This window comes from Dendropsophus ebraccatus, chromosome 3 (assembly GCF_027789765.1).
Source record: "Dendropsophus ebraccatus isolate aDenEbr1 chromosome 3, aDenEbr1.pat, whole genome shotgun sequence".
NCBI classification, from domain to species: Eukaryota; Metazoa; Chordata; class Amphibia; order Anura; family Hylidae; genus Dendropsophus; species Dendropsophus ebraccatus.
This window is the reverse complement of record NC_091456.1, coordinates 28065633-28088149: the sequence shown is the minus strand read 5'-3', so window position 1 is coordinate 28088149 and position 22517 is coordinate 28065633. Positions and strand designations below refer to the sequence as shown.

Here is a 22517-nt window from a genome sequence, read left to right as displayed (position 1 = left end):
ACAGTCAGTGCACCACTGCAGTGTCCCAGAACATGCAGACTACTACTCCTATTATGGCCATTTCTATTGCTGTGTCAATGCCTGTTCTGGTAAGTGTTTGCACTGCAACTGCTGCTGGTTTTCCCCTAGTATTCTCTGGTAATGTGCATTCTCATGTGTATTCTCATGTATTCCTGTGTATTATTACAGTGTACAGTGGTATGCAAGGCTGTTGATCACGTGACCGTGCCAGTGACCTGTAACCATGGTTCCTCCAATGGCCGACTAGCTCTGGCCAGGAGCAACCATGTGACCTCCCACTTCCTCCTAACAAGAGAGTCTTCCCCCTGCTTACAAGCAAGGAGGATGTGTGTCGTCCCTCTCCTGCCTCAGAGGAGTTGGGCTTCTTCTCTGCAGCTCCCACTTCACCACTAGAAGTGTGGATCAGGTGCTCTGCTATATTCAAGTCTTCGGCTGTATCTGCCTGCTCAAGTGACCGGATTCTTCTCTCTCATCTGGGTGTCATTCCGTAATCTCTCATCGCTGCAAGGATTCACAGCAAGTATTATTCTCAAGCTAATCCACCCAGCAACGCTATTTCTCTCATACTCCTACTCCCATCATCCGGCACGTATTCTCACAGCCTATGCAGCACCACTCCTGCCTTATTTGCCAAAGCCTGCTATATACCCGGTTGCATCCGGAGAGACTGTTGCTACTAGTTACCTCATCTATAATAAAACCGCTGTTACTGAACCCTGGCATTGGTGTCCACTAACTGGTGCCCTGACTAGGTGCAGCGAAGAATCGCATGCCCATCATCACCCGCAGATTCCACAGACCGGCCCTCCAGCTGTGCTGCCCTCAGGCCTATACCGTGACAAGTATAACCCCTGCAGCTGCCCCGGTCATTGCCCGCTCATAACACCAGCACTGCGGAAGTGCCCCCCAGGGGCCAGGGCATCGCACCACCATCTCCCATCCTGTACTGTATAAGATTGCTGGAGTGCATATACAGTACAGTAGTAGTAGTCAGGGCACCACCATCTCCCATCCTGTACTGTATAAGATTGCTGGAGTGCATATACAGTACAGTAGTAGTAGTCAGGGCACCACCATCTCCCATCCTGTACTGTATAAGATTGCTGGAGTGCATATACAGTACAGTAGTAGTACAGTCAGTGCACCACCATCTCCTATCCTGTACTGTATCAAACTGCAGTAGTGCACATACAGTACAGTAGTAGTACAGTCACTTCACCACCATCTCCCATCCTGTACTGTATAAGATTGCAGGAGTGCATATACCGTACAGTAGTAGTACAGTCAGTGCACCACCATCTCCCATCCTGCACTGTATAAGATTGCTGGAGTGCATATACCGTACAGTAGTAGTACAGTCAGTGCACCACCATCCCCCATCCTGTACAGTACTGTAAAAGACTACTGGAGTGCATATACAGGACAGCAGTAGTGCAGTCAGTGCACCACCATCTCCTATACTTTACAGTACTGTATACTCCACTTAGTGCATATATTGCACTCTCTAAGTTATAGTTTAAACTTGGCAGATTACCTATCAAGCAGCTGAACTCGCGCTATCCACCTTTTGTGTGTGTGTGTATATATATATATATATATATATATATATATATATATATATATATATATATATTATGTCAGTCGCCTGACTTGCTAACATGGATGTAAGCTTTAACAAGATTTGTAAAGTTTAACAAGTTAAGTTGTACTTGATGACTCCGGGCTGCTGAATATCCCAATAGTATAAGGTCACAGTGGCCCTATAATAGTGACTGAAAAAAAGAAAAATCATGTCCCTGAGGACACCTTAACATTGGTGATATGGTACACTCTGATCAAATAGTTTGCTAAGAACCTCACTTTTTAATATCAACAGAGCAGGTTTTTATCGTGTGTACACTGGAAGGAGTGTATACGGTAAGCCCTTGCACCTGTGGGTTGCTGTTGCACCTTCGTTTTTTTTTGCCAATAGTAGCGACTGCCACTGCGTCTCCATATTGGTGACATTGGTGCCTCTATACTTATGCTAGACTAATTCAAAATAAAAAAACACTCAATGCCTCAGTACTTCTCTCACTTCCACTAGCATTTACCTTGGCCGGCAGTCAGCTGCTGCTCACATGTAGTCTTCTCTTCCACAATGTACAGTCAGCCGGTTTCACATGAGTGTAATATAGATGCACTTCTGTGTCCGTGTTATAGCCTGAAGTGCCAGCCTGACTGGTCGCCCTCATGACCCAATCTGAACAAAATGTAATACTGTACATTCCAAAAACAATAGCGAGATGTTATGGCCTACACAACAAAGCCGTATGTACTCGTATACCAGTCTTCATAAATGTCCCCCTCTGTGAATAGCTTTTTGTTCTTATATACAAAGAGAAAATATAGGCGGCTAGACCCTGTGATCGGCAAATGTCCTATAGATACTATAAAAGTAAAGAATGTTTCCCTGAGCGAGTCAGCCGGGATGTAGACAGAATGACTAATGGGGATCAATGAGCAGTTAGCAGCATAGAGCTGCGGTGTAGTGCGACTACTGGCTATTGGGACAGATACTGTAACCGACTAGGAGCACTCAATACAATGAGGAAAATGACTTACAAGTCTTGCCCAATTCCACGGGTCAACAGTGAGGAGCTATCAGCACTTGTTTGCCGCCGCTATTCCACGTGGCAGCAGTGAGTGGGTGAGTGCAGGAGGGGCTGCAGGGAGCTTTCCGGGTGATCGCTAGATCATCCAGGCAGCCCATAGAGGAAAGTGGCGGACTGCTGATGCTGCTCCTATTCCTCGGAGCGACGGCAGCAGATTGCTGCTATCCTGGTCCTTTGTTTTTCAAATGTCTAAAAAACAAACGATGCAACGATCAGCCGACATGAACCATATCGGCTGATCGTCGCCTTCTCTTTCACGGGACGATTATCGTCCGAATACGGCCCATAATGGTTGCGTGGAATAGTGCCTTTACTTGAAGCAAATAGTTTTATTTTCTGCACATACTAAACTCTCTGCCTATCTGTATTGCAGGAAACAAGCTCTACTGGTGAATAATGTTGTAGCCATTCTCGCTGCTCTTTTCTTAGGAATTGCAAAACCGGCTGGATTATTTGAGCTCCTGATAGTCGGGAGATTCTTAATAGGAATCAATGCAGGTAAGATATAGATACCTATAAACATGCACGGCTAGTGAAGGTCAACACTGTCACAGGGGGAGATTTATCAAACATGGTGTAAAGTGAAACTGGCTCAGTTGCCCCTAGCAACCAATCAGATTCCAATTTTTATTTTCCTAAGAGTCTGTGAGGAATGAATGGTGGAATCTGATTGGTTGCTAGGGGCAACTGAGCTTCACTTTACACCATGTTTGATAAATCTCCCCCTGTAAATGTAAAAGACAGAAAACAAATGTCAGTGGTTTGTAATATCCCACACTAGTAGATGTGAGATCTATAGTGACTATACTGCTGAGAGTTTCATAGTGAAATACTCTGTGAGAATGCAGGGCCATAGACTATAATGGTACCCAGTATTGCAGAGGATTTTCATTGTGTGTAGTAACAGCCATATTTAACTAATTAGCTGCCGGACCAGTAAAAATAATAACCAGCCCATGCTTACCTGCCGGCGGTCCTGCTTGAGTCTCCGGCTCCCTGTTCACTGACGGCCTGCTCAGCCAATCACTGGCTTTGGCAGGACTGCTAACTGATTGGCTGAGTGGGCTGTCAGTGAGCAGAGAACCAGAGACTCTAGCAGGAGCACGGGCAGGTAAGCATGGGCTATTTATTATTTTCCCAGTGCCCTGGTCCATTTTTCAAACCACTGCCTGGTTCCCATGATCTGCGCAGTTTTCTTCATGTGCTCTTTGGCTCGCTCTATGCCCTGGAGGCAGGCCCAACGCCCCCAGTGTAATCATACCCCCTCCCCTCGGTGACGCGCCTCCATTAGATTCAAGCCTGGCTGCATCATTGAGCAGATAGGATATTGTTACACTGGGGGCGCTGGACCTACCTCCCCCATATAGAGGAGGCCTTGGCACATGAAGAAAATAGTGCCGATTGCGGGAATCGGGTGACATTAAAAAAAAAAAAATGGACCGCGCCACTGGAATCTCCGTGCCGGCGCAGACCAGGTAGTGTAAAAGAAATTGCTACATTCACTTTAAGCTTTCTCCTCCTCACAGTCCGGTGTTCTTTATTTACCGATAATATATAGTCGGTTCATCAAGCCTGTCACCTGAGAGAATTAGGCTTTCTCCAAAGCTTTCAGTCTTTACAAAAACCGCTCCAGTAATTGCTGCTGTGTCCCAGGAGTCGGGAAACCGAGGATTTGCTTAGACATTTCGATCTGGAGGAAATTAAAATGTAATTACTTCTTCTTTCAGTCGGAGCGCCTTTTTGACTGCGTGTAACAAGTTAATGCCATTACACTGAACTTCTCCAAACTAGAATTTAAAGTGGCTGTTCACATTATATAACAGTTTTTTCTATAATGACCGTCATTGCTGATGGCAGCATTTAAACAGTTTTCCTGTACGTTGTTGGAGGTATAGAGGTTCACATTGGCTCCATGTGAGAGAGGTCAGATCCACTGTAATGGCAGCCTGAAGCCTGTACCATATACCACATCACTAAGGTCCAAACTAGTAACATGTAATGTTAATGAAACCACATGGTGAATGTCCAAATGTCACAATAATTTTTTTTTTATATTTAATAAACTATATAAATAGGGCATGTCCCATGAACACCATGAAAATGAACACACCCGTGCCACTTTTTTTTTTTTTTTTTTTGCACAAATTTAACCACACAAGTTTTTTCAGTTTTGCTGTATTTTACGGAAGATGGAAAAATGAGGGTTATGGTAGGTGAGGAGGAAAAAAACGAAAACCCAAAATTGAAAATTGTCCTAGACTTTAAGGGGTTAAAACAGCATCTGCCAGCTAGGAGAACACAGTTAAACATGACACAAATGTTGTGTGTGATGCCACCCTGTGTAATTCTTAAAGGGGAGAATACTGGTATACTATAGAATGTGATGGAACATTACACTGTCTGCTGTTGGAGTCATATGAATTTCAAGAGCTACTGCTGTATGTTCTGTGGTGTCCCACCACGGGTGTTACTAGTCTAGCCACCCCTCCCAAAAGCCTTTAAAGTGTCACTGTTGTTTATTTTTTTTCCCCAGATAATAAGTACAGGCGATTTTAAGAAACTTTGTAATTGGGTTTATCATGTAATTTTATCATGAAAAAGCAGTTTGAAGCTCTCCCCCTGTCTTCATCATTGTGTATGGAGAGGGGAGGGGTGGAGGGAGATGAAGCACCAAAACAGGACAACAAAGAGTTAATTTACAGCTACATCACCCGGCTATCTCCTCTGACAGTCAGCACTGACCACTCTGACCTCTGAATACAGCTTTCACCCAGCTCCGTGTCTGTAATCCTTTTTTCTCTGCTCTCTGCTTCCGACTCATGTCCTTCCCCCCCCCCCCACTCTATAGAACAGACAGGGTTGTGTCTGATGCAACAAGTCACAATTTCCTGATATTTTGCAGTGAATGGAAAAGAGGAGGGGGGGGGGACCTGGGAAAAGTCTTTTTGAATGCAGGTAATCGCATATTTGCCTAATAAACCCAATTACAAAGTTTCTTAAAATCGCCTGGACTATTGATTTCTGCAAAAAAAACGACAGTGACTCTTTAACTCAAAGTAAAGTGGTAATGAAGTCATGTATAAGTTTTGCTCAGGATCTGAACCACCAATTGAGAACTGCTCTTCTCTTCCACCTATCTCTATCCTTCTTTTCTCTTTGCACTCTCATCTCCACCACTCACAAAGGTTGTTACTTGAGATGAGCGAACCGGGTTCGGGTTCAAGTCGATCCGAACCCGAACGTTCAGTATTTGATTAGTGGGGGCTGCTGAACTTGGATAAAGCTGTAAGGTTGTCTGGAAAACATGGATACAGCCAATGACTATATCCATGTTTTCCACATAGCCTTAGGGCTTTATCCAAGTTTAGCAGCCACCGCTAATCAAATCCCGAAAGTTCGGGTTTGGATCGACTCGAGCATGCTCCAGGTTCGCTCATCTCTAGTTGTTACATACACCATGTAGGAAGTTGTCACATAGAGAAAGGAAGTGTAGACCCACACTTAGTCAGTCTTATCCAAGTTACTGTAGAGAGAGGACGCAAGACAAGACGGTCCCTGCTGTAGCCCAGCTGGGCACTGGCTCTGCCAGGTCCCCTACCCAGTCCAGTCTAGTCTGGAGTGTTGTAGTAGACAGACGTATGGAAGACACAGACTCTTTTCCTTAAAGCAACACTTCTACCTCTAATGCAGTGCTAAACACCAACAGAGAGGAGTCCGGGATCACCCTAACCCACTGATCCAGATAGAGTACGTAGACTCTTGGCTGCTTTGCTCTATCTCGCAACGCAGGTAACACCGGGAAACCCTCGGACACTTCTCTCAACTAGGGTAGCTAAGACTGGGGCTTGTCACCCTAGGAGGACGGGTCACCTGACACTGTAGGGCAACAGGTGGTTACAATGACAAAGGTCGAAAAACGGGCATAAGTATTCTTCTTATTTTAAGTATTCTCCAGTATCCTTCTTCTAAAGTACAGGCAGAGCACAGTACTAAATTGGGTTGGGACTCTCAAGACAAACTCCTCTCCACTACTCTGAACTTTCACCACCTACTCTCCTCCACTGCTCTCAACTCACTCTATTCTTCTCAGCACGCAACCAAGTCAGCACTGCTACACTATGTTCACTGCCTCTACAGTTCTCTGTTCAGATCTAGTCAAGTCTTAAGTACTGTCTACTTGTATGCCAACGTATTCATCAGTAAAAGAACAAGTTTATTTATTCTACCAGGACACAGTGGTTATTGCTATAGCACCTACACAGCAACTACATCGTCCTTGGGTAAAGGGGTCATCTCCCCTTTCTGTGGGTGGTGGTACCAACAGTCCAGGTGGGTCATAACTCCACTCCGGACCACCCCAAGGGACCCATCACAATGCGTCAGGTTACCGACCATTGGGGAAAGGGTAAAGCAGGTTTGCCTCCATACCTGTGTGCTGAGTCAGCACTGGCGTCACAACAACCTACCATCCGGCTGAGCTATATTCCACCGACCAACCACTATAGAAGTGGCGTCACCTGGAACAACTCAACAGGTGATCGGTTGAGCACACACACCACAGTTCTCGGTATATTCGGTTCTCTTAGCAGACTATGGTGGTTCAACTATGTGGTTGTATAGAGCCGTAATACATGAGACTCTGTATCCCCCAACCCACTCTACCAAACCGCTAGTACCATCTGTTGGATAAGAGTAAATCCTTACTGGTTGAGTCTTTTAAAATGTGCCTGGTGCCTTGGTTAGAGTAAAAAATTATCTTTTAAACTTGCATTACTGTGTCATACTGGTGTGGCATAGAGTGTCTGTGTCCCACGTCATTAGGAACACCCCCAGGCAGGATTTATATTCATTGCTGGTCTAAACAGTGCACTTGTGTCTCTATGGCACGTGTGCACTGTTTAGACAGGTGATGAAAAAGAATCCTGCCTGGGGGTGTCCCTAATGATGAGGAAGGTGGGGAGGAAGGAGAGGCATCACAGACGTGGGGCACAAACACTCTAGGCCACGCCAGTATGACACAGTTCTGCAAACATCACTTTTTTTTTTTTGCTTTAACCAAGGAACCAGGCACGTTTTAGCCCCTTAAGGACCCATGACGTACTGGTATGCCAGTGAGTCCGGCAGTGCTATGAAGTGACCTCAGAAGCTGAGCTCACTTTAGGGCTGGCTGCTATCAGCAAGGCCGCTGTGATTGTGTGACAGCCCGCCACTAACCCCTTCAGTGCCACAATAGCGGCATTTAAAAGTCAGTAAAATGAGCTAAAAGTATCATACTCATTTTAGGTCTGGATAAATGATTAGAGAAAATACCTATGGTGGTTATGAGTACTATAAAAAATTAATCAGCTGCTCCTGTAATGAAATGATGTGTTCCTTATGTATCTGTGCCTCCCTTGTATTTCCTGGAAATCAGGCCAACATTGCTTCCATGAAAACTTGCATTCACGTTTGTGAAAAACTTCAAAAAGAATAAACAATGTTAGAATGGATAAGAACAAAGGAGAAGTGGAATATAAAATATATGGCATATCAAAAAAGAGCAGTGTAACCTTCCTGTCATTATTAATTCACGACGTAAAAGAGAATGTTTTTTTTTTTTTAAGGATAAAAATGCAAATGTATTTACTAATGAATCGGGGGGGGGGGGGGGTCCTGAAATGATAATAGACTGTGATGTGTTCACTGTATTAATCATGCAAATAGCAGCCAAATCTTAACCGTATGCCTGCCACTGAAATTTCTACTGCATCCTTTAAGGAATCTTTTTTCTGATTAGGGAGGGGGAGGGACTTAAAAAAATATATTCTTAAATTTTTTTATTTTTTTTTTATGTTTCAATCAATGTTATATGGCCACATAAGGGGAAAACCTGAATGACCCGAGGGTGGTCCTTAAAAATGACTTGTGAACAGCATGAGACATGATTGTCAAGCTTTAATTGATGCTCAAGGGCGCATGCCAAGTTATTGAGACACTGACGTTCCTTCTTATTGGCTTTTGTTTCAATAAATAGTTTAAAATGGGGAAATCGCCACTGCATGCTTCTACTTTCATGATGTAATATTCCACCTGCAAGCCAAATATCCTTAACTTTTTGTGAGTAATGCATGTGTATAATATATTTATTATAATAGGCAGCAAAGATGTATCAATGGCGCCTGCCAGACTCATGGGTCAAGCAGTTTATTTCAATAACATATAGCAGGGAGGGGGATTCAACAGGTACGCTGATTCCTGGAACAGGCTGTTTTGGGCTGAGGCCCCTTCTTCCAGCCAGGTTGGAGGAAGGGTGTTAGCCCAAAACAGCCTGTTCCAGGAAAGAGCATACCTGTTAAATCCCCCTTCCTGCTATGTTTCATTGAAATAAACCGCTTGATCTACGAGTCTGGTGAGTGCAGATTATACATTTTTGCTGCCTATTGTTGGACCTTTGTCTCCACTTCAAGCACTGCTGACATTGATCAATTATACTGACATACCGCATTTTTTGTGAACTCGGACTGTTCCAGGATTGGTGCTGGTCACCTGTATCTTATTGTATCTATTGCTTTATTTATTATGTGTTCTGTTTTTTTTGTTTTTTGTTTTTCCCTAGGTGTTGGAATGTGTGTACAACCTTTATATCTGGGAGAAGTAGCTCCAAAGAAAATAAGGGGCCTTACATCCGTGGGAATTAATATCTTTCTGACTCTTGGGATCCTGTCAGGGCAGATTATCGGTTTACGGTATGAGATCTAAAATTACAGAACATAAGTTTGGCTGTTAAGCATATCAAAGTTAAAGGGGAACTATCAGCAGGTCAGATGAATCTTGGCATCGATCCCACGCTGTTAGTCAGGGTAAACTCCGTTCTGGAACACCATTAGGAGCACTGCCGCTTTTTCTGGCACCAGTTGTTTTAAAACATTTTTTGTTGTTGTTGCTGGAGTACCCCTTTAAGAAAGTTTACTATAACGAACATCATTTCACCAGTCTAGTTATGTAGTGCAATGTAACTGTCCCCTTTAGGGTACGTTCACATGTACCAGATCCGCAGCGGATTTCTCCCGCTGCGAGTTTGTCCGCAGCCCGCCCCGTTAACCCCCGCCAGAGCCTATACGCCACCTGTTCCTCGCTTCGGCTTGCTTTGGGGCTCCCGGTCTTTACGTCCCGCTCAGCCAATCAGTGCGCTGCGGCGGGGCAGCGCACTGATTGGCCGAGTGGGACGTGCTGGGAACCCAGAAGCAAGCCGTAGCGGGGAGCAGGTGATGTATATGCTTCGGCGGCCATGGGGGATTAACGGGGTGGGCTGCAGACAAACTTGCAGCGGGATGTGCATCCTGCTGCAAGTTTGTCTGCCCATAGAGTTTACTGGGCAGGGATCCGCAGCAGAAATCCGCTGTGGATCCGGTACGTGTGAACGTACCCTTAACGTGTTTTCAATACAGTGCATTATTCTATTCTTGTATTATGCAAAAAAAAAAAAAAAAAAAAAAGGAGGTGTTATTGTACATTATACAGAATATCTTAGTGACCAGTCATTCAATGCTGTTGATGTTGGCAGTGTGATTCGGAATAAGTATTGCTGTTATTACCAGGTAAAATATAATGGAGAAAACTGTTAGGTGGGTTTTTTTTTTTTTACATACATTCAATGATATAAAAAAAAAAAAATTCCACTTTAATAGTATTTTTATTACAATCTAGAACAGGACATGCTCAGGTATATATGAATATATGCCTGAGAGTGTCCTGTTATAGATTGTAATAAAAATACTGCCACCATGTGGTTGGACAACCACTTGACACGCTAAGGCTTTTTAATGTTTGTGTGTGTGTGTTTATTTAAATGTATTGTCCTGGAACAAGAATTCTGCCCTTAAGTGGCTAAATATTCTATAAGCCACCGTCCTGGGAAGTGCTATCACATATGTATGTTTGTATTTCATAGAGAGGTGCTGGGTGGTGAAAACTCCTGGTCTTTACTGCTGTCCTCCTGTGCCATTCCAGCTCTCATACAGCTAGTGACACTACCATGGTTTCCCGAAAGTCCCAGATACCTTCTCATAGAGAAGAAAAATGAATATCAATGCCAAAAGGGTAAGACATTAACCCTAATAAAACCGCATTGTAGAGTTAACATATTGTACCAATTGAAATTGAATACAACTCAGATTTTCTTCGGTTATAACTCGTTTTTTCCATACAGTGAATGGGTTTTGGGGAGTGTGTAGTTGTGTTTTGTTTTTATTGATTTTGATACAAAAAAAATAAAACAACTTTTTTTTGTTTTTTTCTTCAACCAGCACTGCGATCCTTTTATGGGTCACATCACTACCAAATGGAAATGGAGGATATCCAGAAAGAATCGCATGCTTTGAATGGTGAGAAGCAGAAAAAGATACTGGAGCTGTTTTTCGATCGGTCAGTAAAATGGCAGCTTATTACCATTATTGTGGCGAATGTTGGACAGCAGCTCTGTGGGATCAATGCAGTAAGTGAGACATATATTCCCTGTATATAATCTAAAGCTGGGATCACACACAGTATATATTAGTCAGTATTGACAGTATGAAAACACAGAAAGGCTCTGGTCACATAATGTTGAAATGGAGTGGATGGCCGCCATTTAATGGCAAATATTTGCTGTTATTTAAAAACAACGGCTGTTGTATTGAAATAATGGCCATTATTTACTGTTATATGGTGGCCATCCACTCAATTTAACCATTGTGTGACCATAGGTTTTCTGTGTTTTCATACTGTCAATACTGACTAATATATACTGTGTGAACCCAGCCTAAGACCGCAAACCCTCATCCTGGCATTTACCAAGGAGGCAGACCAAATGCTTGTTGTGCTTTTCTCTGCTGACTGTTGGTAAATCATTGGTTCTTCGGTAAAACTGTTGGTTCTTCTGCGCTGTTGGTAAATCATTCTTTCTACTTTATAATCACAATGGTCATAGATGTTGTATCTTAAACATAGGGCAACATGTCTGATTTTGGTTACTTGTATGACTCAATGCTGCTTTACCATACCTACACACTTTAGTTTCAAAAGTTTTTATTAAAACTTTTAATATGTCAAAAGTTTTGATCAGTCAGTTTGTGAGTGTTCATACAACAACTGATCCGGGAGTCCACACTTTGCACGTTCTCTCCCGGCTCTGAGTCGCAGGACTGAGATGGCTACTTATTGTAAGTTTATGGAGCCATCTCACCCACACAGGCACAGAGCGGGGAGAGGAGCACACGGCAGTGTGGTTGTCACAAAGCTGGAACACTCAGATCACGACCGGTCAAAACTATTGACATCACAAAAAAACAGGAACCCAGATAGAGTCCATATCCACAGCTTGTAAGGTGGGGTGCACGCTGGCAAACTGACAATGACAAATGTCGGCAACTAGACACGGAGAAATGAGGGAATCCAACAGCACCTGGTATTTAAGCAAAAATCAAAATATTGTATTGGATATCCACAGCACAGCAGCGACGCTTCGACCAATGAAGGGTTTTATCGAGCATCACTGCCATCACTACCATGGATATGCAATACAGTCTATCGATTTTTGCCTAAATACCGGATGCCGTTGGATCCCCTCATTTCTCTGTTAAGTTTTTTTCTAATGACAGGTACACTTTAAAATTTTAGAAACGGGCTTGAATAGAACAATGTTTGTTACAGTAGCGCGTACGAGATCCTTTTAACATCATACAGAAATATTAAGAATACGGGTGTTTAGGCAAGAAACACATACCCACTAGAGATGAGCGCAACTCTTGAGTCCGATCATTTGGCATTTGAGCAGTGCTTCGTGCCGTTATGGCTCCAGCCAAGATCCCTTTTTCCGCAATCTCCGGGGAGGTGGTGGATGAAAATAACTAGAGATGAGCGACTCGCTCATCTAAGCGAAGCAAAGCACTTTCTTTGATCAGTGTCTGCTCGTCGAGTCGGCTGGCTGTCAGTGCCGCTCCTCCCAAGATGCCGGGAAAAGCTGGATCCAATTCTGGGAAACTTTTCCCAGTTTCCCAGGATTAGTTCCAGCTTTTACCCGGCACCCGGGGTGGAGTGGCAGGGAGCGGAGCGGATTGCTGATCAAACGAAACGCTTTGCTTCGTTTAGATGACCGATTCGCTTATCTCTAGAAATAACATCCACTTACCTCCCCAGCTCCAGTGTCCTGCCGCTTCCTGGTCTGAGATGGGACTTGGATGTGACGTGGCAGGCCCCCTCAGCATTCAACTGCTGAAACGTGTCCCACCTCTGCCGCCGAATGGCTGACTGAGCCTGCCACGTCACGTCTCAAGTCCCGTATCAGACCAGGAAGCGGCCAGACACCGGGGGACCAGAGTGTGGGAATGCAGGCATGGCAGCGCTGGAGCTGGGGAGGTAAGTGGATGCTATTGTTCCCTCCCCGGGCATTGTTGAAAAAGGGGACCGAGTCGGAGTACCCCTTTAAAATAAAAACTAAGTACTGCATCCTAAGCATAAGGCCTCACCTGGTCCATCTTATAATATTACCTCTATTATCTAAGAATATATATATGTTTATCCCAGGCTGGTTTATATTAATGTAACCTGACACTTTTGCTGAAGAGCCATATTCTTCTGGTGTGAGATCAGACAGGTCAGAAGAAGCGATCCATCATCTCTGATTATACTCTGAATGATTTGGGGTCAGATCTGCAGGTCACACACTTTGCCAACCTGCATGTTACTTGTAATAGTATCTATACAAGGAACGAAACCTTTACAATAACCGATACTGCCCTTTCTTAGGAAAGGAAGAAAAAACATATAATCCAGTTACATGGACATAACCTATAATATATATAAAAGTTATGTAACTTGATACTATATTTGGCTGTTTAATTCTTCTCCATTTGTAGTCTCTCTGCTCTTATTCCGTAAATGTTATTATGCTTCTTTACATAAAACATCCTGGCCAAATCTTATAATAGAGGACGCAACAAATGGGGCAGATGATAAAAAGAAAAAAAACACATAAAAAATAAATGCATTCCCATTGGACAAGAAATACTCTTAATGTAGCCGCCATACTACGTTTAGGCAAACCATTTTTTTCATCTGTTTTTGCCGGAAAAAAAGGAAAAAAAAAAAGTATTGAATAACCGATGCATTTGTGCGCATCTGTTTTGATCTGTTTTTCCACTAACTTCCATTGTAGAAAACGGATCAAAACGCATCCATTTTTTCTTTTTACCGTACATAAAAATGTGATAAGCTACATTTTTGTGTATGGTAAAAAAACTGATGCGTTTTCTTTTATGATGAAAGTCAATGGAAAAATTTATGAAAAAAAACAAAAACAAATTGCAAAACCCTAGTGTGAACCCAGCCTTAGGCTATGTTCACACAACGTAAGAGACTGGCCATTCCGTGACCCGTCTGGGTCACGGAACGGGCGGTCTCTGAAAAGATCATCCCGGACGGTACTGCAGTACTGACCAGATGATCTGTAGCACCGCAGAGTTCTGATGCGGGCGCATCCGTGCGCACCTGCATCAAAACTCCCCACAGCACACTATGGAGCGTGCGGCCGGAGCCGCTCACTCCATTGTGTGCACTGACAGGGTTTTTTGCGGCCGCAGAAAACTGACATGTCAGTTTTCTATGGCGCCGCTTGGGATCCCTTCAGTTTGCAGCACTACATAAGTTCCGTGGAAATCAACGGCCGTGATTTCCATGGAACTTATGTAGTGTCAACATAGCCTTATACTGTAATGTCCTTGTTAATGACGTCACACCTTGTATCACTCATCGCTAAATATAGGATACATTTTAAAACTAAAGTTCTTATGCTTTACAGATCTATTTTTATGCACAGTACGTGTTTCAGAAATGTGGGATTCCCACTGAAAACATCCCTTACGTCACACTGGGGACCGGAGTCTCTGAATGTATGACTGCTTTGACATGTGTAAGTGATACCTGCAAGCTGTGTACATTATTGGTGTCCTGATTCAGGTAATCTAGGCAATAAGCTTCGCACATCAGGAAGCCCAAAGGTCAACAGTGAGCCCTTCTGTATGAAAACACTACTAAATCATATTAGAGGACCAATTTTGTTTTCTGTACTGGGGGCTCCTACTTTTCTTTACATAACCCTGTTAGAAAAGAAAACACATATGGTAAGTAAAATCAAAAGTAAAAAAGAAAAAAAGTAAAATGGAATTGGTCTGAAGTTTGGGCACAGTAATAACACATTGCATATGACTGAGAACCCAAAAACAGAAATTGGTCAGCACTCCCAATACTACTATTCACACTATGCAGGTGTCGCTGCTGTGGCAAGATACAGACAAAACCAGAGTGCAACAGCGTTTTCACTGTAGATACTTAGCAATGTCGATCTCTGTCTTTCTTTCTTTCTCTCTCTCTTTTTTCTCTCTTTCTTTCTCTCTCTCCTCATTTTTCCTCTTTTCAAATCCATTCCTGGCTTCAAATCTTTGGCAGATAATCTTTCTGTGTAAATGGACCCTTAGGGCCTTATTACACCAACAGATTATATGACAGATTTTATAAAACCAAAGCATCGGCGTAGCTAGGATTCACGGGGCCCCATAGCAAAAATTTTTAAGGGGCCCTCCTCCCCTACGCACAACACAAAGCACTGTACGTTTTACACTTTACGCTTTACTTTAACCCCTGATCTCTGCAAGGAGCTCTGCACATTTTCCTCTCCTACTTGGTTGCGCACTTGGACAACAGAGGTCAGAGGTTATCAGTGCAGTGAAGCAGAAATCTCTGTCTTCTGCTTGTTAACCCTTTTTGTTTTGCAGCATGTAAGTCAACATTGGGTCAATTACACACTGCAGTACATAAGGGGTTAAGCAAAAGGACACACGCTTCTACCTTCTCCCCTCGGCCCCCCTCCTGCACGGGCCCCATAGCAATTGCCTACCCTGCCTGTATTATAGCTACGCAACTGGCCAAAGTCAGGAATGGATTTAAAAAGAGGAGAAATCTCAGTCTTTCCTTTATTACCTGTTCTCTGTTTACAGTCCATTCCTGGATTTGGCTCAAAAAACCCTGTCAGATAATCTGTTGGGTGTAAATGGACCCTTACTCATTCTGATCCCAGCAAATGAAGGAACCATGTCGAATTACACTGAACAATTAGTGAATAATTTGTTTTGCTGAACCTGACAATGATTTGTTAGGTTCAGCTCAAAAGATGCGATCAACGACACATGAACGATTTTTCGATCGTTGCCTGCATTCGCACAAAACGATTATCATTTAATATCGAATGATACATCGTCCTGTGTAATAAGGCTCTAAGTCTACAGGATCTGTATTTCTGTATCACCCAGAAACATCTGCATTATGCCAGGAAGGGATTGGCAGATGGGCAGCATATACAGGGCAGACTATAGTATTCTTTACTATTTATTCAAGCTAAGAGTGCATAAACGGTGATCATTTACAGAATATGCCTGAGGCGGTGTTCACACGTGGCAGAATTGTGTGGACACCCTGGTAATCAGTTTATTATTTGCAGGGTCTTCTGATAGACAGAGCCGGAAGACGGGTTCTCATCATTGGAGGATATGCTCTCATGGCGTTGTTTTGCCTCGTACTAACCTTAACGCTCACGTTTCAGGTAACAAACAAATCTCATTGTATCTCTGACCTGTCAATGGTCATTTACCCAGGGAGATTATTGCCAGTCACAAACGCTGATCCACTATATAGCAGTCAGTAAGTGCCAGAAAAAAGGATCAGTTACACAGCCCAGTTGTCAGGAGTGAATGGCAGCAAAAGACCCTACAAACTCTCACTCACTTCCATCACTGCCTGCTTAGATGTGCCGGTCAATGATCGGGTGTTTGTAAAAAGCAGAGAGCAAGAGACAAGAACGGTCACAAGTTTTGTTAAAATGAGACTAATGAAAAGTTTTGACTTATCAGACCCCCACTGAGTGTTAGAACAAGCTGGAAGAAGCACTCGGCTGAATGTTTCTCTCCCCAGCTCCTGTCTTCTGTTGAATTTCTATAGGAAGTCTATGGAACCTGTCTCCTGCAGTGAAGCTGAAACAAAGAACAAAAAGAAAGGCAGAGGGCCTCATAGAGTAGTACCTCTGGATTGAAATAATGGTCTAATACCTATTAAAAATCACTGCTCACCTTTTGGGGTTGTGGAGACAGAGCCACAACACCCAACAGCACATGTAATGGTGTGTCCAACACACCTCCCAGGTCCAAACTGGGCTCATTGTGCAAGGACCCATGGAATCAGGGAAAACCAAATGGTGCCAAAAAAAAATGACCTGGAGATTGCGCTCACCACCGAACAACGAAGTAGAAACCGATGTTCACATAAAACACGATTTATTCAGTCCAACAATAACGCGTTTCAGGGCTATGGCGCCCCTTCGTCAGATTCAGGACAAACATAGTATGCTCATGACACAGACCATACTTAAATACAGCAAGGAATCATAACGATTAGGCTAAAGGAGGGGCTGTCCATTTCCTCCTCCCGGGTAGTTAACCCTAAACACATCAGTGCAATATTTACATAGTCAAGGTGACATATACAGAATTAACATAAAAAATACACATATAAAAAAACCAAATTCATGAGGGTAAGTGAATCAATTCATGATGGGCAACCCAGTGTACATATATCAATTCCTAATGAACAACTCATTCACAGTTCTACATATCAAAAACGTTCTATATTAGTCCACTTACCACATCTTGAAGCATAAGGAAAGGGAAAGGGGCAATTTCTCATGGATTCCCTTGCCTGATTGCTTCTCTCCCTGGCTGGACTGCAGGAAACTGGATCGTTAGAGCTACTATAGAATTCATCTCCTACATAGAGAAAGGAAGAAGGTGACCTGGGGAAAGAAGCATTTAGCTGAGAGCTTGTTTTAGCAATTGGTGGGGGATCTTTGTAGCACTTCAGATTTTGTTTAAGGGCTGTATTAAATGGCCCAATCAGCACAGTAAGTAAATGCTGGTCTGCCAGATCAGCACTCGCTTACAGAGCCTACTAAATAGCTCAATGATTGTGCTGCATGGACATCGTTGGCGATGTCTGTGCAGCCCTTGCTGAAGTATATACTTACCTCTCTTCGCTCCCCGGTGTCCTCCTGGCTTTTCCCCAATCACTGTAGCCGCCATTGAAGCTTCTGAACCTGTCTGTGCAGTGATGGCCCACTCAGCCAATCACAAAGATAGGACAGTGCTGCTTTCAGTGATTGGCTGAAGAGACTGCTTTACCAGTGGCTGCGGGGAAAATGCAGCAGGACACCAGGAAACCTGGAGAGGTCAGTATAATCTTTACACAGTCAACAGCCACCGATCACACATCACTATTAAGCCCCTATTACATGGGGCAATGCAGAGGAGCGGTCAGCGCTCGCTTGCTCCTCATACCACTATTACACGCGTCGGCAGCAAGCCGGCAAACTCAATTGACAGCTGCAGTACACAACATTACATATAACCCCCATGGATTCCTTTGAGACTTTTTTTTTTCCTAACCATTGTAGTCCAGCCTAGCCCTAACCTACTAACCACATAAATAGTCATGTAATAAGAGAAATACATTCTTCCAAATACAGTACAATACTGTGACCCTCATCATTTGCAATATACTTTTTTTTTCCTCTTAGAGTGAATGACTTATTTATTACTGTCTCTTTCTAGGATTCATATGCATGGGTGCCATATTTTAGTATGGCCGCTGTTCTAACCTTTATACTGAGTTTTGGTCTAGGACCAGGTATGTAATCTATATTGCTAAACTCAACAAAAAATGTATATGATGAGCAAGGTGATACAAATATTCAGTCATTATTAGGCTATGTTCACACAACGTTTTTTTCAGGTGCGTTTAAAATTACGTTCGTTATTTTGAGTCTAAAATAACGGACGTCATTTAGCAGCCTGGCCTCCCCTTAGAGTCCATTTACACAGAAAGATTATCTGACAGATTATCTGTCAAAGATTTGAAGCCAAAGCCAGAAATGGATTTGAAAAGTGGAGAAATCTCAGGCTTTTCTTTATGACCCGATCTCTGTTTATAGTCTGTCTCTGGCTTTGGCAGATAATCTTTCTGTCTAAATGGACTGGTATTTGTACATTATTCTAGTTTGGGGTTACTATTTGCCCTTTGGATGCGGCTTAATTGAAAAGTCCATTGAATTTAATAGTAAAAATTGAGAAAGAACGGTGACAAAAGAAAAACTGTGTGTGAACAACTAATAAAAAACGTCCGCTGTTTGGTAAAGACATCCGAAAATAATGATCATGTTCATTATTTTGACGACCGCGGCAAAAACGCCCGTTATTCAATACACTGTGTGCATTGGACGTCCATCTTCCTATTGACTTCAATGACTTCAAATCGCGGCAAAAACGGACGTTTTTTTTAAATAGCAAAATCGTCCGCCTTTTCTCTATTTTTGACGTTGTGTGAACATAGTCTATAGCTATGTTCCCACAATGTCCTTTATTGGCCGTTTGAGGCCAAATACCCGCTTTAGGCGCCTGTAGACTATCAATGCCACATCTATGCCAAAAAGAAAATCTCTTAATTGTATTAATTTGTCTTGATAAAAAAAAAGGTTGAGATTTCAATGTGTATGAAAAAAGAAAAAAAATGCCACAAAAGTCAGATTTATGTATCTTACAAATGTATATAATTGTAACAAATATCAAAAGACTAAAACTGTTTCATTATAGTTTTTCTCTGTTTCTAATACAAAACTACTCACCTTTTTTATGATAACAAACAGTATTTAAAAAATAAAAAAAAGTTGTAGTTTTGAGTGAAATTTAAATAGGTGAAAAAAAAAAGTGCCATACCATGCAGTTTTTGGTGTACCAGAAAGAGTTGACAACATTCTTGTGTTTTTTACTCTCTAGGTGGTGTCACTAATACCCTCACAGCAGAGTTATTTACCCAGTCGGCTCGTACAGGAGCTTACATGATAGGAGGATCTGTAAACTGGATGAGCTTTTTTGTAATAGGAATGGTTTTCCCATTTATAGTAGTAAGTATTACTATGTGTCTTCCCATCAAAGGGATGTGATCAGTGCTCAGGACTCCATGACTGATCTGTGATCAGCTTTTACTGTAAAACATGTATATGTGCGCAGGGATACAAACCCCTTGTGTGTTAGTTTTATATATTCAACAATAAAAGGTAAGAGTCCTATTCCACGGAGGAATAATCAGCCAAATCGGCCCAATTCAGCCGATTATCGCTCCATGGAATAGAGACAACGATCAGTCGATTATCATGTCATCAGCTGATCGTTTATTTAGGTTCCAACCTAAAATCTTTGGGCACTGACCGCGCATCGCTGCGTGTAATATCGATGCACGGCGGGCGACCGACGATTTCACAAGCACCATACATTACCTAAACATGTTGCAGGGCTTCTCCTGCACTCCTCCCGATCCTGCACGCAGCAGCAGCTTCAGTGCGGCCAGTCTTAACTGACAGACCGCTCAGCCAATCACTGGCCAACATGGGACAGTGCTGCTGCAAGCGATTGGCTGAGCGGCCTGTCACCTGAAAGACAGGACCAGAAATAAGAGCTGCAGCTGCATAGACTGGGGAATCCCACAGGTGCGGGCTGAGCTGTGTGGCAAAGGAGATGGGCGCGTGAAGCAGGGTAACCTCCGCTAACACCTACAACTCCGGTGTGCGAGAGAGACCACCAGGATGATGTGACATGGAAATTCTCATCCCAGTGGTCTTTCTCCTGACCCTGCGCTGGAACGGTCATTTAGCTGTATTGTGTGGGCAGCCAGTAGACTGGGAAAGACTACTGCTCCGTACCTGCTGCCCGTGTTACCGACCTCAAGTCCGTACCTTCTGTGTCACTATGCTCTTGTGGAGAAAGCAGGCTTTGCCTAAGTGCAAAGTGATACAGCTTTGGGGAGAAGTAAAGGAAGGTCTGGTTGGCTACACAGGCAGCCAGGACAGAGCATGGTCCGAGGAGAGCTGGTGACAGTGGCTCCCCCAGTATTCCATCTATCCAGGTCTACTGGCTGCCCACACAATAGAGATGATGACCGTTCTGGTGCAGGGATGGGAGAGAGCCTTGAATCGTCATCATCCCAGTGGACTCTCTCCCGTCCCACACTGGAGTGGTTACTGGACCTTACTTCACGCTCCCATCCCCCGCCCAGCCCGCACCTCTGTAGGTTAGAAAGTGGGTTGTAAAGTCACCAGTTTTGCTAGGAACAGATGACTTCAGGCTGTTTGTAAGCAAGCAAGCTTACAACTTGTCAAATCTAGTTGTCTGAGTATACTGATACAAAGATCGAGTTAAAGGGGTAGTGCGGCGCTGAACATTTATTCACAAAATAACACACATTACAAAATTATACAACTTTGTAATGTGTGTTATGTATGTGAATGGCCCCCTTTCCAGTGTTCCCCCACCCACGCTAGACCCGGAAGTGTTGGTGCATTTTACTTACCGCATTTGTGTCGACCCCCGTCCGCCATCTTGTGACAATGACGTCGTCTTCGGGAGGCCGGCCGGCCGAACCGCTCCATCCGTCCCTCATGCCAGCACTCCTCATCAGCCGCGTCATCAGCTGCTCAGCCGCAATTAGCTGAGCATAACTGTGCCTAGGCAATCGCGGCTGAGCAGCCGGTAACGCGGCAGAGGGGGGCCGGCTTGAGGGCCGGCTTGAGCGGTTCAGCCAGCCTCCTGAAGCAGTCATTGTCACAAGATGGCGGACGGGAGTCGGCACGAATGCAGTAAGTATAATGCACCAACAATTCCGGGTCTAGCGTGGGGGGGGGGGGGGGGGGGGGGGGAAGACACGGGGAAGGGGGCTATTCACATACATAACACACATTACAAAATTGTATAACTTTGTAATGTGTGTTATTTTGTGAATAAATGTTCAGCTCCGCACTAGCCCTTTAAGATTCGAGATGAGTGAATCTACGCACTTCACTACACTTCATTTTCTGCCTTTGAACTATGCTCCGTCTGCCTTAAAAATCTGGATACAGTCCTGGGAGAAGTTTCCCAAGACCACATCCAGCTTTTCCAGGGACCCGTACTGGAGTTCAAAGCAGCCAAGTCAAGTGCACTGAACCGCTTCGCTAATACTGTAGATTTGCTCATCTCTAGTTAAAGGGGTTATCCAGCGCTACAAAAACATGGCCACTTTTCCCCCCTCTCTTGTCTCCAGTTCAGGTGCGGTTTGCAATTAAGCCCCATTTACTTCAATGGAACGGAGTTTAAAACCCCACCCAATCTGTAAACAAGAGAGGGGGAAAAGTGGCCATGTTTTTGTAACGCTGGATAACCCTTTTAAGACCATACATTTCTAAACCTAGATCTGAGATTAGCTGGTAAATAAGAATTGTTTCATGTCCTATATTTCATATACATAGTGATGTGATTTCTGTACTTTTTTTTCCCCCCAGAACGGGTTAAATCAGTACTGCTTCCTGTTCTTCTTTGTGACATGTGTTTTAATAGCCGGCTTTATCTACTTGGTTGTACCGGAGACAAAGAACAAATCGTTTCTTGATATCAAACAAGACTTTCATAAACTTAACTATGGACACTCTTCTGTACCTTCCCAACAAGAGGAAGATGAAGGCATGGGACCTTTGTGAATGCACACTTTAGATATTAAATAAAAAAAATAAAAAAAGCTTAATTTGTACATTTATTTAATGGTTATAAACATGACAATGGGCAAAGTGGCGAGGTCTGTGTAGCATGCCGCGTATTGCTGCTAAGACTAGACAACACGAGGACAGAGGGAACGACAAATATCGTATGAAGCATAAACACGCACAGAAGTGAAGATGTCCACTAATTGAAATCTATAATA

The 22517-nt window shown here is 43.5% G+C and overlaps 1 protein-coding gene across 3 annotated transcripts in view; it reads left to right on the top strand.

Moving 5' to 3' along the window:
* Positions 1–22296, top strand: part of LOC138787001 (solute carrier family 2, facilitated glucose transporter member 11-like) — a 51600-nt gene extending 29304 nt beyond the window's left edge. For 2 of the 3 annotated variants that reach the window (XM_069964095.1, XM_069964096.1), the window contains exons 4-12: positions 3049–3173; positions 9271–9400; positions 10606–10754; positions 10961–11148; positions 14491–14601; positions 16186–16287; positions 18344–18419; positions 19565–19692; positions 22102–22296. In XM_069964095.1, the coding sequence (XP_069820196.1) occupies positions 3049–3173; positions 9271–9400; positions 10606–10754; positions 10961–11148; positions 14491–14601; positions 16186–16287; positions 18344–18419; positions 19565–19692; positions 22102–22296 (1204 nt within the window). The remainder of the gene's footprint in view (positions 1–3048; positions 3174–9270; positions 9401–10605; positions 10755–10960; positions 11149–14490; positions 14602–16185; positions 16288–18343; positions 18420–19564; positions 19693–22101) is intronic. The other variant, XM_069964097.1, reaches the window with a different exon arrangement.
* Positions 22297–22517: the final 221 nt, after the last annotated feature.